Genomic DNA, 16,510 nt, shown 5'->3' with positions numbered 1-16,510 from the left:
GCTGTTGTCCCACCCGTCACTGCAGAGAGCTGAGGCGCCATGCATGGGGGCCAGGGGCCGCTGCTCCTCCTGCCGCTGCTGGCTGTCTGCCTGGGTGGGACACAAAGGAATCTCAGCCTAGGGAGTCCCAGAGCTGGGGTCCATGGCCTCAGGGGATGGAGAGCCTGAGGGCTATTGGGGCCTGCCCTGGATCCAGTTCCCTGAGTCTCCACTTCACACCCCCAGGGCCTCCCCAATCTTTCCGCCTCCGAGCTTCTGCTAGGCTCACGCCTGTCTATTGCAGGGGTCCAGGGCCAGAACCAGGAGGAGCGCCTGCTCGCAGACCTGATGCAAAACTATGACCCCAACCTGCGGCCTGCGGAACGAGACTCGGATGTGGTCAATGTCAGCCTGAAGCTAACCCTCACCAACCTCATCTCCTTGGTAAGCCGCAGGATGGTGGAGGGGTCAGTGCACCAGGCCCTGGGACCCGCTGGAGATAGCATGGGGTGACTCCAGCCACCAAGAGGTTGGAGGGCCCCACAGGGGACAGGCTGGGGTCTGGAACACCCCCGTGATTGTGGGGGGTGTACTGTCAAGAAGCTGGGGGATGCTTGGCCCCATCGGTGGCCTGTGGGGACTGGCACTGAAGTTGGGGTCTGAGCCCTCCATACTGCACCCTTGCACCCCTAGAACGAGCGAGAGGAAGCCCTCACCACCAACGTCTGGATAGAGATGGTAAGAGGCCACTCTGCTACCCTCCTTCCATCAGGGGCCCCACCTCACCACTCCAAGGCCTCCTGAGAGTTGCCTGCCCCCTTCCTGCCTCTTCTGTCCTCTTGGGCTGGATGCCCACTCCTAGGGGTGTGGTGCAGCAGAGGGCAGAGGCCTAGCAACTGCCCCTCCCCCTGCAGCAGTGGTGCGACTATCGCCTGCGCTGGGATCCGCGAGACTACGAAGGCCTGTGGGTGCTGAGGGTTCCGTCCACCATGGTGTGGCGGCCGGATATCGTGCTGGAGAACAAGTGAGGAGGGGGCGCAGGCAGGGGTGTGGGGGAGCAAAGAACACAGGGTCTGGGCCCAGCAGAACAAGGGGGCTCTGGGAAAAGAGAAAGATGAGCAGGGGGTGCAAGTCGGGCACCTGTGCGGCTAGGGAAGAAGTGGATGGAGCAGGTGCCAAGGGCAGGGCCCTGGGTATGGCCTCTGACCCCAGGGCCAGCAGACCAGACCCTACGCCAGGCTCCATCCCCTCTGGGCTGGGCCACCTGGTGGGCTGCTCCCTTCCCTGTAACATGGGGCCACTGACGGGTCCTACAGAAGCTGGTGGGAGTCAATAAGACAGGCATGAAAAGTGCATCACTTGGGGGCTGGCACATGGTGTGGGCTTAACACGTTAGTCACTATTATATTATTATTATTATTATTATCATTATTATTATTAAAACAAGAGAGAGAAAGAGAAGCAGAAATTAGGAGGTGGTGCCTGAGGAAGTCTGTCTGGGGCAGGGGTGGCAGGAGGATTGCTGGGGGGACCTAGTGGTCCGGGTGGGAAGCACTCAGGGCATGACAGGCTGGTAGGAACTTGTGTCCCCAGGCCCCTATCCACATGGGGCAGAGGGGCTGGTCTGGGGCTGGGGTGTCGGGGGCTGAGCCCACAGCCTCGTGGCCTGGCCTGTTCTGTGCACACAGCGTGGACGGTGTCTTCGAGGTGGCCCTCTACTGCAACGTGCTCGTGTCCCCTGACGGCTGTATCTACTGGCTGCCGCCTGCCATCTTCCGTTCCGCCTGCTCTATCTCAGTCACCTACTTCCCCTTTGACTGGCAGAACTGCTCCCTTATCTTCCAGTGAGGCCATTTATGGGGGAGGATTAAGAGAGCTGCTCTCAGAGGGCCCTGGGCAGGGGTGGGGCAAGGCCTGGGCAAGGCTTCTGGCCTTGGCTCCGGCAGCACCTAGAGGCCAAGGGCCTGGCTCCATCTCCCCTGGGCCTCTGTGCCCATCTCAGGCTAAGACGCCTGAAGGTGCCCGGGTTCTCCCTGCTAAGCCCGAGTCCCCTCACTCATCCTCCTTCACTGCCTCAGTTTCCTTGCCTGTGCCCCAAGGGGAGACATTCACACCTGGGGTGCGTGGGTGAGAAGGCACACATGCACACAACATGCATGTCTGCGCACACACGAAACCACTGCACAGTCCAGGCCCACAGGGAGGCGGGGCTGTTCTGTGAGAGAGGGGCCCTGGCAGGGAATCCAGCGGAAGCATATATGCAAGCAAGCCACCCCTGGGGGTCTCTGGGTCTGTTTCCTCAAACGTTAAGTGTGGGGAGAAGGGCCTGAGGGAGGGTTCTCCTGTATCTTAGAGTAGCAGTCTTTCCACAAGCAAACCTGGCAGGGAGACTCCCCTCGGTAGACACAAGGGTCGTCCTTAGCTAGGCATGTATATTCTACATTGCCATCACCAGCCCCTCCTGTCAGACAGCAGTGGGAGGGACAAACGCAGAGTGGCCCTGGGCCCATCAGCCAGGTGAGGGCCCTGCAGCCTCCTGGGCCTTCAGCTCAATCTTCCTGACCCCAAAGAGCCCTAGGTCCCCTGCTCTCCATCTCTCACCACTGGGGTTTTATGGAGAACTCAGAAGCATGGGGCTGCATCTTGCTGAAGCAAAGCTGCCCACACTTGTCCCCAGATGGTCATCCCCATGCAGTCATGGCAGGTCTATCCACTCACATTTAGCCTCTTTCCTCGGTGACTCCCAGGTCCCAGACTTACAGCACCAATGAGATTGATCTGCAGCTGAGTCAGGAAGACGGCCAGACCATCGAGTGGATTTTCATTGACCCTGAGGCCTTCACAGGTAACCCCCACCCAAGGACTCCCCAGGCAGCCTCATCCAGGGCTCCTGCTGGACCGAGCTGTGGTCAAGGCTGGACCAAGGTCAAATCCCTCCCATGTAACTCAAAATGAAAACTACAGCAAACCATAAAATATGTTTTTTAAAACGTCCAACAAAGCTCTGACTTTCCTCATGATAATGACTCCAATTTTAGAAGGAGAGGCTCAAGTATCCAATCTCCCACCCCACTTCTGTCCCGCAAGGGTGCCTCCCCTGCTGGTGCTCCTTAGGACACATGCTGCCCTTGCAGCTGGGTCACTCAGGCTGCAGGGATCTGCCTAGCCCACACTTTCTGTGCCCACTCCTGCCTGCCTGCCTGCCCGCAGAGAATGGGGAGTGGGCCATCCAGCACCGACCAGCCAAGATGCTCCTGGACCCAGCGGCGCCAGCCCAGGAGGCAGGCCACCAGAAGGTGGTGTTCTACCTGCTCATCCAGCGCAAGCCCCTCTTCTACGTCATCAACATCATCGCCCCCTGCGTGCTCATCTCCTCCGTCGCCATCCTCATCTACTTCCTTCCTGCCAAGGGTACCTGGAGGCTATGGGAGAGAGCCGTCCAGTAGCACAGGGGATACCTGGGAGGCCGGGGCGGGCCCTGCCTGGGGCACAGAGTGGCATTACGACCCACGACAGACGCAGCGGGCTACTTCTGGGGTAAGGGGTTCCTCTGTGGGTGGGGGAGGTACGGACCTGCTCTGAGAGCCTCTCGGTCACGGGCAGCTGGGGGCCAGAAGTGTACCGTCGCCATCAACGTGCTCCTGGCCCAGACTGTCTTCCTTTTCCTTGTGGCCAAGAAGGTGCCCGAAACCTCCCAGGCGGTGCCACTCATCAGCAAGTAAGGCTGGTCTTCATGCCCACCCGCCTACCCCACTCTCCCTTCTTGGGAGCACAATGGCCCCCTGCATTGCCCTTTTGCCCTCCATCCACCCCACCATCCTCAATTCAGGAGGCCTGAGGGGGGCAGTCACTAAGGGTGGGGATAGCATCACGGTATGGGCTGCCAGCTCCTGCCCACCCCACCCTGATAGGTACCTGACCTTCCTCCTGGCGGTGACCATCCTCATTGTTGTGAATGCTGTGGTCGTGCTCAACGTGTCCTTGCGGTCCCCACACACACACTCCATGGCCCGAGGGGTCCGCAAGGCAAGGACCCTCCCTGCCCACTTCAACATCCTGCTGCCCACTCCCCTACGCCTCCCTCTCGCACGCCCCGGCCATACTCCTCACCTGTGACATTCCACAGCACACCCATCCTGGGTGTATGGGCCAAAATCGATTACAGTAATACAGTAATGAAATTGCTTCCTAGGTGCCAGGGATATTACAAATGTTAATGTATTTCATCTTCATAAAATCCATATCATCTCCAATTACAGATGAGGACATTGAGGCGCAGAGAGGTTAAGTAACTTGCCCAAGAAAGTGCACTATGAAGTCAAATAAGCAAGAGTCTGCCAGGGCAGTCTGATTTCAGTCTGTGATCTATAGCCCACCTGCAGCCTTCAGCTTGGGCCCTTGTTGCACATGCAGATTCCCAGGCCTTCCCCAGGCATTCTAGGCCAGAATAGCATGAGGGTTGGGGGCAGGAATCTGTGTTTGTAAAAAGTGCCCTGGTGATTCTGATGTGCACTGAAGTTTGGGGACCCAGGCTCATGTCCAGTACAGAGCTTTACCAAGGCCACGTCACTGCCCCGGTATGTGCCTAGCAGCACAAGCCCTTAACGCCAACTTCCTGCTTCTGCTCTGAAGCTCGGCCTGGCTGCCCTAGTGAAGCCACCCCCTCTCTAGGTGTTCCTGAGGCTCTTGCCCCAGCTGCTGAGGATGCACGTTCGCCCGCTGGCCCCGGCAGCTGTGCAGGACACGCAGCCCCGGCTACAGAATGGCTCCTTGGGATGGTCGATCACAACTGGGGAGGAGGTGGCCCTCTGCCTGCCTCGCAGTGAACTCCTCTTCCAGCAGTGGCAGCGGCAAGGGCTGGTGGCAGCAGCGCTGGAGAAGCTAGGTGAGACATAGCAGATGTGCCTGGGGACACTCCTCCCCTGGGACTCCAGATGGGGAGCCAGACACAGCAGATGAGTGCTGGAGAAGTGTCCAGGTCAGGGAGAGAGGAGCTGGGGTCCCTAAGGAGAGGCCATCTTCTCTGCCTGTTTCTCCTCCATTCTACTCCCAAACCTTATCCTTTCTCTTTATCAGAGAAAGGCCCGGAGTTAGAGCCGAACCAGTTCTGTGGCAGCCTGAAGCAGGCTGCCCCAGCCATCCAGGCCTGCGTGGAAGCCTGCAATCTCATTGCCCGTGCCCGGCACCAGCAGAGTCACTTTGACAATGTAAGCTGAGTCAGGGTGGGGTGGAGGTGGAGTGAGTACCTGGGCTTGGACCTGTGATGGAGACAGGATGAGTCAGGTGGCCAAGATAGGGCAGTGGGATGGAAAAAGAGGAGGTCGGGAGCAGTGGCTCACATCTGTAATCCCAGCACTTTGGGAGGCCGAGGCAGGTGGATTCACCTGATGTCAGGAGTTTGAGACCAGCCTGCCAACATGGCAAAATCCTATCTCTACCAAAAATTAGCTGGGCGTGGTGGTGGGCACCTGTATTCCCAGCTACTCAGGAGGCCGAGGCAGGAGAATTGCTTCAACCTGGGAGGTGGATGTTGCAGTGAGCCGAGCCAAGATCGCACCACTGCACTCTGTCCTGGGTGAAAGAGTGAGATGTGAGACTCTGTCTCAAAAAAAAAGAAAGAAAGAAAAAGGAACAGGGGCAGCGGGGACATCTCAGGGCCAGGGGACCATGGAATTAGCCACCAGTTGGGACCTGGACATAGGTAAAAAGGGCCCCAAGAAATGGAGACATGGGCCTGCTGGAAGCCCAAGGATGAGAACGGGACCCAGGGAAGAACTGGTGCCGCCGCAGGCCATCTGACATCTGACTCCCACCCTCAGGGGAATGAGGAGTGGTTCCTGGTGGGCCGAGTGCTGGACCGTGTCTGCTTCCTGGCCATGCTCTCGCTCTTCATCTGTGGCACGGCTGGCATCTTCCTCATGGCCCACTACAACCGGGTGCCAGCACTGCCATTCCCTGGAGATCCACGCCCCTACCTGCCCTCACCAGACTGAGCCAACCAACCACTGCGGGGCATGTGGGAGTCACACACGTGGGTCACACTGAGTCTTATCAGCCACGTTCTCCTACTGAGGTCCTAAGTGTACTCTTTGGGAAATGCCCTTCAGGACTGTATGAGCCAAACAGCCCTGAGAAAAGCTGGGGAAAGAGTCTGAGCTGGCGTCCGGGAGTGGTTGGGGGTGGGCTGTGGTTAGTGTGCTGCTGCGGTCAGCATGCATGCGGGACTGGCTAGCTTGTCCTGGCACCAGCCACTCCTCCACTCAGCGCACTCCCCTCACTTAGGCCAAGCATTATTCATTCCCATCAATCTGAAGCCCAAAGGACTGTTTTGTGTAATACCTTCGGGCTTGGGACTGGCTCCCCTTTTACAAGTTCTCCCTGAAAGAGGGCAGTCAAGAGAGGTGTGAAGAGTAGCAGCCAATGCTCTCTCCAAAGCAGGGCAGCAGCCCATGCCAGCCGGCATCTCCCCACTGTGCCTTCTGGGTACAATAAACAACCAATTCTCAAAAGCCCCAGCGGCCTTTCCATTCATGTGCATTTTTCTACCACTGACCACAAGACGATTTCCTGAGTTTTGTAATCCTTTTTTTTTAGTTTTTGATGTGTTGTTGTTGCTTTTAGTTTTGAGACAGAGCCTCACTCTTGTCATGCAAGCTGGAGTGGAGTGGCATGATCACAGCTCACTGCAGCCTCAACTTCCAGGGCTCAAGCGATCTTCCTGCCTCAGTCTCCCAAGTAGCTGGCACCACAGGCATGCACCACTACACCCAGCTACTTTTAAATTTTTAGTACAGATGAGGTTTTGCTATGTTGCCTAGGTTGGTCTTGAACTCCTGAGCTCAAGTGATCCTCCCACTTGAGCCTTGGGATTACAGGCACAAGCCACTGTACCTGGCTTCCTTCTTTTTTTTTTGAGATGGAGTCTTGCTCTGTCCTCCAGGCTGGAGTGCAGTGGCACAATCTCGGCTCACTGCAACTTCTGCCTCCTGGGTTCAAGCGATTCTCCTGCCTCAGCCTCCTGAGTAGCTGGAATTACAGGTGCACACCACCATGCCCAGCTAATTTTTGTGTGTGTGTGTGTTTTTAGTAGAAATGGGGTTTCACCATGTTGGCCAGGCTGGTCTCGAACTCCTGACCTTGTGATCCGCCCACCTCAGCCTCCCAAAAAGTGCTGGGATTACAGGCATGAGCCACCACGCCAGGTCACCTGGCCTTCATTTTAATTAAGAGCTCCTCACAGCAGTATGGACAAGCAAGAGTCATTATTCCCCATGTTATATACGCAAATTGAGCCTAGAGTTAAGATAGACTCCACACAACACTGGTGGCTAAACAAGGTTTGAAGTCCAGAATTCCTGACTCTGACCCAATCTGACATTCTAAGATTCTATGGCCTGAAAAACAGGCCCTTCTTCCCAAAGGATGGTTGAGACAAGGAAGAGCTAGGCAAGAGGAGTCTGGAGTTAACAGAAAGCCACTAAGCTCTTCATTCCAGGAGAAGACTTTGGCCTCCTTTGACCCCACTAATCAGGTAGTAAGGCAATAAGCTGGGGTCTTCCTGTGGGAGAGGCAAGGTCCTGCTCTAAGATTAGAGCTGGCACAAGAGTTTGGCTGGTAACCAGGGGACACCCTTAGGCAAGTCACCTATGCTCCCTGAGCCTGTTCCCTCATCGGTAAATAAGGTGCAAAAAATAATCCATTCCTGGCCAGGTGTGGTGGCTCACACCTGTAATCCCAGCACCTTGGGAGGACAAGGTGGTGGACTGCTTGAGCTCAGGAGCCCAGGAACCCAGGAACCCAGCCTGGGCAACATGGGGACACCCGGTCTCTACCAAAAAATACAAACTTAGCTGGGCGTGGTGATGCATACCTGTAGTCCCAGTTACTCGGGAGGCTGAGGTGGGGGGGATCGCTTGAGCCCAGGAGGTCTAGGCTGCAGTGAGCTATGATCATGTGACTGCACTCCAGCCTGAGGACACAGTAAGAGCCTGTCTCAAAAAAAAAAAAAAATTAGAAAACTTAAAAAAAAGTGAAAGTGCCACATAAAGGCTTGACAAAAGGATATGATCGCAGGAGGGGACCTTGAAAATATGCCCTCCCTCCAAGCACAGGATTGCTGTCTTTGGGGTTCAATCACGGCAGCAAGTTCATTTTATTTACTCCAGTGTGTGTCTGTGCTTGTGCATGAGCAGTGTGTTTGAAGCAAGAGCAGAGTCAGAGCCCTAGAGTCCTAGAGGAGTTAGGGAGAGTGGGGGAGAACTTTGATCAGGGAGGGAATCAGGAGGGAATCTGGGGGAGAACTTTGATCAGGGAGAGAACTTTGATCAGTGGGGTCATTTCAGCTTCCCATAAGCCCCTTACTAGCTGTGTATCTGGCACAAGTCTCTCAACCTCTCTGAAAGCCTCAGAAGGCAGAGGATTACCTCAGAAGGCAGAGGATTAGCTCCTTGTACACAGTAAGCACTCAAATTGGCTGCCATTACTATAGGTTACTGTCTCATGGGATCCATACAGTAACCTAAGGAGGTAGGAAGACGTATACCTCAAAGATATTCCAGGTTCAGTTCCAGACCAACACAAGAAAGCAAGTCACATGAATGTTTTTGGTTTCCCAATGCACATAAAAGTTATGTTTACACTATACTGTAGACTAGCAAGAGTGCAATAGCATTGTCTAGTAAAACAATATACATACCTAAATTTAAAAATACTTTATTGCTAAAAATGCTAATGATCAATCTGAGCCTTCGGTGAGTCGTACTCTTTTTGCTGGTGGAGGGTCTTGCCTCGAGGTTGATGGCTGCTGACTGGTCAGGGTGGTGGCTGCTGAAGGTTGGGGTGGCTGTGGCAATTTCTTAAAATAAGACATCAGTGAAGTTTGTCTCATCAATTGACTCTTCCTTTCATGAAAGATTTCTCTGTAGCATGCGATGCTGTTTGATAGCATTTTGCCCACAGTAGAACTTCTTTCAAAATTGGAGTCAATCCTCTCAAACCCTGCTGCTGCTTTGTCAACTAAGTTTATGTAATATTCTAAATCCTTTGTTGTCATTCCAACAATGTTCACAGCATCTTCATCAGGGGTAGATTCCATCTCAAGAAACCACTTTCTTTGCGCATCCATAAGAAACAGCTCCTTATCTGTTAAAGTTTTATCATGAGATTGCAGCAATTCAGTTACGTCTTTAGGCTCTACTTCTAATTCTAGTTCTCTTGCTATTTCCACCACATCTGCAGTTACTTCCTCCACTGAAGTCTTGAACCCATCACAGTCATCAGTGAGGGTGGGAATCAACTTCTTCCAAACTCCTGTTAATGTTGACATTTTACCTCCTCCCATGAATCACGAATGTTTTAATGGCATCTAAAATGGTGAATCCTTTCCAGAAGGTTTTCAATTTGCTTTGCCCAGATCCATCAGAGACATCTCTATCCACGGCAGCTAGAGCTTTATGAAACGTATTTCTCAAATAATAAGACTTGAAGGTCGAAATTACTCCTTGATCCATGGGCTGCAGAATGGATGTTGTGTTAGCAGGCATGAAAACAACATTAATCTCCTTGTATATCTCCATCAGAGCTCTTGGATGACTAGGGGCATTGTCAATGAGCAATAATATTTTGAAAGGAATCTTCTTTTCTGAGCAGTAGGTCTCAACAGTGGGTTTAAAATATTCAGTAAACCACACTGTAAACAGATGTGCTGTCATCCGGGCTTTGCTGTTCCATTTATATAGCACAGGCAGAGTAGGTTTAGTATAATTTTTAAGGGCCCTAGGATTTTCAGAATGGTAAATAAGCATTGGTTTCAACTTAAAGTCACCAGCTGCATTAGCCCCTAACAAGAGAGTCAGCCTGTCCTTTGAAGCTTTGAAGCCAGGCACTGACTTCTCCTCTCTAGCTATGAAAGTCCTAGATGGCATCTTCTTCCAATAGAAGGCTGTTTCATGTACATTGAAAATCTGTTGTTTAGTGTAGCCACCTTCATCAATGATCTTAGCTAAAGCTTCTGGATAACTTGCTGCAGCTTCTACATCAGCACTAGCTGCTTCACCCTGTGCTTTTATGTTGTGGAAACGGCTTCTTTCCTTAAACCTCATGAACCAACCTCTGCTAGCTTCAAACTTTTCTTCTGTGGCTTCCACACCTCTCTCAGCTTTCATAGAGTTGAAGAGAGTTAGGGCCTTGTTCTGGATTAGGCTTTGGCTTAAGGGAATGTTGTGGCTGGTCTGATCTTCTATCCAGACCACTAAAACTTTCTCTATATCAGCAATAAGGCTGTTTCGCTTTCTTATCATTCGTGTGTTCATTGGAGTAGCACTTTTAACTTCCTTCAAGAACTTTTCCTTTGCATTTACAACTTGGCTAACTGTTTGCCGCAGGAGGCCTAGCCTTCGGCCTATCTCGGCTTTTGACATACCTTCCTCACTGAGTTTAATCATTTCTAGTTTTTGATTTAAAGTGAGAGACGTGCGACTCTTCCTTTCACTTGAGCACTTAGAGGCCATTGCAGAGTTATTAATTTGCCTAATCTCAATATTGTTGTGTCTCAGGGAATAGAGAGGCCCAAGAAGAGGGAGAAAGATGGGGAACAATCTGTGGGTGGAGCAGTCAGAACACACACAACATTAAGTTCACGGTCTTATAAAAGACGCTGTATGTGGCACCCCAAAACAATGACAACAGCAACATCAAAGATCACTGATCATAGATCACCATAACAGACACAGAAATCATGAAAAGTTTGAAATATTTTGAGAATTACCAAAATGTAACACAGACACGAAGTGAACACATGCTGTTGGAAAAATGGCGCTAATACAATTGCTGGACTCAGGGCTGCCACAAACCCTCAATTTGTTTTTAGAAAGTCCTATCTGCGAAGCGCAATAAAACGAGGTATGCCGTAGTATAGTGGCGCTGCCGCCAAAGGAAAGCCTCCGGAAGGTTAAGAGAGATACTGGAGAGGGCGTCCCGCACTGGAGGAGGAGGAGGGTTTTTACCAAGCAGCGAGTCCAGAGCCCGCGCTGTCAACGACGCAGTGCTGCCTTTTTTTGGAGGCGCTGCGGGAGGGCGCCTGGACACGCTCCCTTAGGAGAGCGGGCGGGTCACAGGACCTGGACGCCGACAAAGCTGAGGCCTGAGGCCAGCTCCGCCGCTGAGGCCAACCCTCTGCGCAGCCGCCCTGGGCTGGCGTCCCGAGATAGCCGCCCCCAAACCGGGCCTGCGCGTGGACGTTCCGCTGTGCCCCGCGCAAAACCGGAAGTACCCGGGCCTAAGGCTGAGGGACCCGGTGGAGCGGAAGTCACTCCCTGAGGCAGTGGCGACAGCCGCGGCGAGAGGATGAACAACAAGTTCGACGCGTGAGTGGCTCGTGGCCGCCCCGGGGCCCCTTCCCCAACAGTTCCCCCGCGCCCGCCCCCACTGGGGCTGGGGCGGCGCAAACCCTGCGGCCCCGGCTTCCCTGCCGGGATCAGGCTGCGGCTGGACCTGGCCTGGGCTGGCGGGGAGGAGGGGGCTGGGGAGCGATGGATCCCGGGGTCCCGGAGACCCCAGAGCCGTCCGAACCGAGGGCGAAGAGCTGAGCCCGGGGGAGGGGTGGCTGTGCCGCCCGGTAGGGGGAGATTTTCGGACGCCCCGCCCCGGTGGATGCGGATTGCAGACGACGTGGAGGGGTGGGGACCTCAGCGGTTTGGGTGTTTCCGCAGTCTGGCCGCGCTGTCTCTGAATCCAGCTTTCCCCACACACTCCCTCTCCCCTCTGAGCCTCAGTTTTCTCATCTGCAGAGTGGGGACGGTAACACCCTTTGTCTTAGAGTTTGGAGGATGCAATGAGGTAACGTGGCGGCTGCCCTCCACACGGTGGAAGGCTGGCTTAGGAATTAGCACCTTCCTGAGACTCTTCCTACTTTCTTTCTCCTCCCACTCCCGTTCCCGTCTTCCAACACACTCGCCAAGACTTGGTTATTCTTGTCGCCCTCTCTTGCCCGCTCCGGTTTCTAGTTTCAGTTTGGAGGTACAGAGGGAAAATGCAGAAGTATTTTTACTTTTCTCCCTCCAAGGACTATATCTTGAGGTAGAATATGTTCCTACCTCTGTTCTAGTAGTCTAGTAAATCTGTCTCTTCATCTGAAAGCCTGGATTTCTAGTCCCAGATTCACCACTTACCAGCTGTTTGACTGTAGAAAAGTTACCCAGTCTCTGAGCCATTGTTGCTCAAACCACGTTAGTGGTTAGTACCCTGCTGCCACAGCGGGGTGTGATAAGGGTCAAATCATACTCAGCAATGCTTAAAGATACTTGTGAACATTGCTAACTACTGAGATATAAACGTAAAGTGGAATTACTATTAGTTGAGGTTGTGACCTTGTGCTTTTGATGGGAAATTAGGGTTTTTCCAATGCAGAGAGTACTGTGCAAATTCAAGGAATACTGGATTTCCAACACTCCAGGCAGGTAGGTCTTCAGGCATGTTTGCTGGTTGCTGAGAGGTCTCTGCTACTTGAGAAAGTCTTTGCCCGACCTCTTCTCTATCCTTCTGTTTAACTGAGCCTATCCCTCTACGAACCTCTCACACACTGCCGCCCCATTTCCTCTCTATCGTAAACCCTGCAACACCTAGCTCCAGATCCACATCCTGCCTCAGTGGAGCTTTCTGGAACCTTTATACCCCTTCCTCCACTGATCTGCACAAATCAAATTTCATCCTAAGAAGACATCTTATGGGTCATCTAGCTCAAGCCTACCCAAATCATTTGGGGGTCTGCAGTAAGAATGGTAATAATGGACTTCCACAGGGATCTTGCTAGGTACTTTTCATATATATATGTTTTTTGAGCCAGGGTCTCACTGTGTCACCCTGGCTGGAGTGCAGTGGTGTGATCACAGCTCACTGCCCACTCAACCTCCCGGGCACCAGCAATCCTACCATCTCAGCCTCCAGAGTAGCTGGGACTACAAGCATGTGCCATCCTGCCTGGCTAATTTTTTTGTATTTTTTGTAGAGACAGGGTTTCACCATGTTGCCCAGGCTGATGTCCAATTCCTGGACTCAAGAGATCCACCCACCTTGGCCTCCCAAAGTGCTGAGATTACAGGAGGGAGCCACCACACCCAGCCTCATATGTTATTTCTACCCTAACAATTCTGTGAAGGGGATCTTGTTATCTCCTTTTACAGATAAGGAAAATGAGACTCTGAGATTAAGTGATGCCCAAGACAACAGGAAGGGCTATCCCAGGTTTGTTGTGTAACCTTGGTTCAAGCACCTTGTGAGAAAAACTAAACTTGTCCGCTTTTTTATCTTAGCTCTTCTATGATTGAGGAACCTGGATCATTTTAATCACTTTGAATTATTAACTATTATATTGAGCCAGAATCTTTTAACATCTACCCTCTAGAATTGCAGGAAAAAGAAAGAAAAACAAGCTTTATTTCGTTTGAAATTAGCAATTGAAAACAGCACTCCTGCCCCTACTTTTATTTTTTTATGTTGTTTTTCATTCAGAAATTCTGCATTGTTCAGGCCATTGCTGCATATTTGGAGTCTTTACCACATTGCTCTTAGGGACATGTTCCAGTTTGCCAGAATTCTTCCAGAAGTCCAGTGGCTGGAGCTGAGTACAGTAGTATATAATCTAATGGGCTCATATTAAAGATTAGCTCTAATCTCCGTTACTGTATAGGCTCAACTTCTCTGAATGAAACCTTTGATTATAATTGCTTTTGTGGAGAGGGGGTAGACCTATCAAGTCCTTAGATTGCATTGCCATTGATCCTATTGATATGTAAAACCCTAAGATGCTTTCACAAAAACTGCAGTCCTGACATAGTTAAACATGGGTTTCAGATCTAGACAACTGTACTTGATTTTGTCCGTATTTTACATCATTTGCTTTTTATTCTATATGGTTAACTTTGGGCCCATTCCTAACTATTGTCTAAACCACTTATTTGGCACTCATTGCTTTGATTCTATAGACCCATTCGTTAAATGGAAATTTGTTTTACGCCACTGTCTGATGGTGGGGATATAAAGATGAATTGAACCAAGGTCCTGCCCACAAGGAATTGGTCTAGTTCAGAGGGTGAGGAAATACCTGGGCAGAAGCTTAGCAAGCTAACTAAAGTTCCTCTCAGTCTGGACAGCCTCAGAGTTGCTACCTGACTACCTGAGTTTACAGAGCACTGATTTTTCAGGCTGAGTGGTATCTTGACTCAAATCCAGCTTGAAGCTGGAAAGAGTAGCTTTATAAGATTTGCCTTAAATGTAGGCTTAGAGGGCAGAGTGGTTGGTTAGTTCCACCCTCAGGTAATAAAAGCACTAGATGTAGATCCATTAGGGTTCCCATTTACTATCTTAGAAAGGAATCGGAAGTGGTCCAGGGATCACAGAAACATTGTTTCTTCTCTGACAATTATTTTTGTTAGTTTTTTCTCTGTTTCCTGGTAGTGATCAGCAGCAAAACCACTAAAAAGAAAGGAAGGTATATGCTTTTCTTGGGACTAGCAAAAACAAGATGCTGGGATGACTATACCCCTCTTCAACCAAGATCTAAATGCAAGGGACCCCAGAGGCTATAGTGGGAGTTGGAAGCTAAGAAGAGAGGAATAGGGTTTGCATCCCAGGGGTGTGCCCTAAAGAAGAGAGTTGAGAGCTGTCCTGGGCCTAAGCAGAAGAACTCTTGAGATGTTCTTGATCAGGAGACAGAACTGGCCATGAGAGTATAGCTGGAACAAGTGCAGACATTTATATGGGGAAGTTCAGAAGAGGAGAGCCCAACTTAGCCTAGGTTGGGAGAGGTTAGGAAATGTTTCCAAGAGAAAGTGGCCCTCGATCTGAGTCCTGTAGAACAAGTTAACTAGCAAAGAAGGACTTCTTGAGGAGAGACCACATGATGAGCACAGCAGAAGGATACAACTGGGGCATCAAAATTAGGATGATACAACTGGAGTGAAAAGAGTTTGTTGGGACCAGGAAGGAGATGGTATTAGGACATGTGAGCAGAGCAGGGGCCTTTGCATCATGCTGAGGCGTGGATATATCTGTGTACCTTTTCTCCTCAGCTAGGTCCTTGGGGACAAGCACTCTGGTAGCTCATACACACCATAGATACTTGGTAGATGTTGGTAATTTTTAATCCATAGATCTTGTGTGCTAGACAGGCTCCTTTTGAAAAGGAAACCAAATGTTTTATAAATAAAGGGGAAGGGAATATCATAAGCACAGATGATGGTCTCCTGGAAGTCCAGGGAGGCTGAATAAAAGCCAGAGAGATGGTAGCACCAGCAACAAAATGAAAGTCCCCTGCATTTTCTCTGCTCATCTGCTCTGTTCTCTTATCTCCTACTGGCTTTCTCTGCTTTTGCTCATTGTCTTAATTCTTTCAGGATTCTTCTTGCATGGGGCCCATATGGCTGCCCCAACTCCTGAGTCTATGATCTTTCACCTCCTAGATGAGTGCTGAGGGGACGAATCTGCTTATATATTTGAGCAAGGCCCTGGGGCATAGGTTATTGCCCAGGCTGGACTGCCCTTTGGTCAGGTGCCCTTCCTAGTTGTGTCTTGACCAGGGTAGGGATGGGAAGGTTCATGGCACAGGGCATAACCTCCTGAGTATATCCTACAGCTAGGGCTGTAAAATGGGCAGAGCAGGGACCCCAACATGTGACTAGTGCATTCATTCTAATATTTATTGGGTGCTTTTAATGTATCAGGCACTGGGGATTCATGGGCAAAAAAAAAAAACAGACCACAAAGTACCCTGCAACATGTTTATGTATCTGCATAGGATAGTATCTGAATTATAATTGGAGCATTTCTTGTACCATTCTTGAGAACTGCCTAATTTCATTTGACCACATTTATAGTTATTGGGGCGAGAAAGATGATTGGAGAGATCTGTGATGAGTTAATGGTCCAACCCTAGAATAAATGGTTTTCTTATTGTCTTTGCAAACTCGCCTTCCATTTATCTTTTTGTCTGGATCCAGTGATTTTTAGGTGTACCTGAAAACCTTGGGGTAGTTTCACTGCTCATGAAAGGGAGAGTAATCCCTAAAGTACGTTTGAGTCTGTGTTTATGAAGCAAGAACACATTTGTTCTTTCAGTCATTTATTTTTCCTTTTGGTTTACCATTTATGCAGCATCTTCTAGTGCTGCATGTTAAGGCAGCATCTTGCCGTGGGTGCAGGAGATATACCAAGATGAAATAAGACACTACTCTAAGGAAACTCTCTCTCTGGTAGGAAAAACAGACATGGGAGGAATGGTGTGGCAGACTGAAGGGATGGTGTTTGCAAATGGCACCAATACGGGAATATAGATTGCTAGAGGTGGAGGATCCTGGCTGGCAGGAGTCAGATTCTAGAGGATCTTAAGTTTTGCTGTACTTTATCTTAGAGGGTAGGCATCAAAAAGCGAGGGACCGTTGAAAGTTTAAACATGGAAGTTAAATGTCAGATTTGAACTTAAAAAGATAATGCTGGTGAAAGGGTGGATAGAGAGGGAGAGATTTGTGTCAGGAAGACC

General features: G+C 50.9%; 2 protein-coding genes across 3 annotated transcripts in view; both read left to right on the top strand.

Moving 5' to 3' along the window:
- On the top strand, positions 1 to 6,571 carry CHRNG (cholinergic receptor nicotinic gamma subunit). 2 transcript variants are annotated; one of them, XM_017886206.1, is made up of 12 exons: positions 1 to 94; positions 284 to 423; positions 673 to 717; positions 894 to 1,003; positions 1,668 to 1,823; positions 2,727 to 2,824; positions 3,190 to 3,390; positions 3,583 to 3,697; positions 3,891 to 4,005; positions 4,651 to 4,864; positions 5,056 to 5,186; positions 5,799 to 6,571. In XM_017886206.1, exons 1-12 carry the CDS (start codon positions 40 to 42, stop codon positions 5,970 to 5,972), a joined length of 1,554 nt encoding a protein of 517 aa, XP_017741695.1. In that variant the 5' UTR covers positions 1 to 39; the 3' UTR covers positions 5,973 to 6,571. The 2 variants fall into 2 exon arrangements, with proteins under 2 accessions (XP_017741695.1, XP_017741696.1); XM_017886207.1 differs by having other exon boundaries at positions 897 to 1,003; positions 5,799 to 6,467.
- Positions 6,572 to 10,520: 3,949 nt separating this feature from the next.
- The window catches only part of EIF4E2 (eukaryotic translation initiation factor 4E family member 2), a 33,546-nt gene continuing 27,556 nt past the window's right edge, over positions 10,521 to 16,510 (top strand). The window contains 1 exon segment of the mRNA XM_017886205.1: positions 10,521 to 11,342. Within this exon segment, the coding sequence (XP_017741694.1) occupies positions 11,323 to 11,342 (20 nt within the window). The 5' untranslated portion in view covers positions 10,521 to 11,322.

This window comes from Rhinopithecus bieti, unplaced genomic scaffold, assembly GCF_001698545.2.
Source record: "Rhinopithecus bieti isolate Rb0 unplaced genomic scaffold, ASM169854v2 scaffold_13704, whole genome shotgun sequence".
Classification (NCBI taxonomy): domain Eukaryota; kingdom Metazoa; phylum Chordata; class Mammalia; order Primates; family Cercopithecidae; genus Rhinopithecus; species Rhinopithecus bieti.
This window is presented reverse-complemented; position numbering and strand designations above follow the sequence as displayed.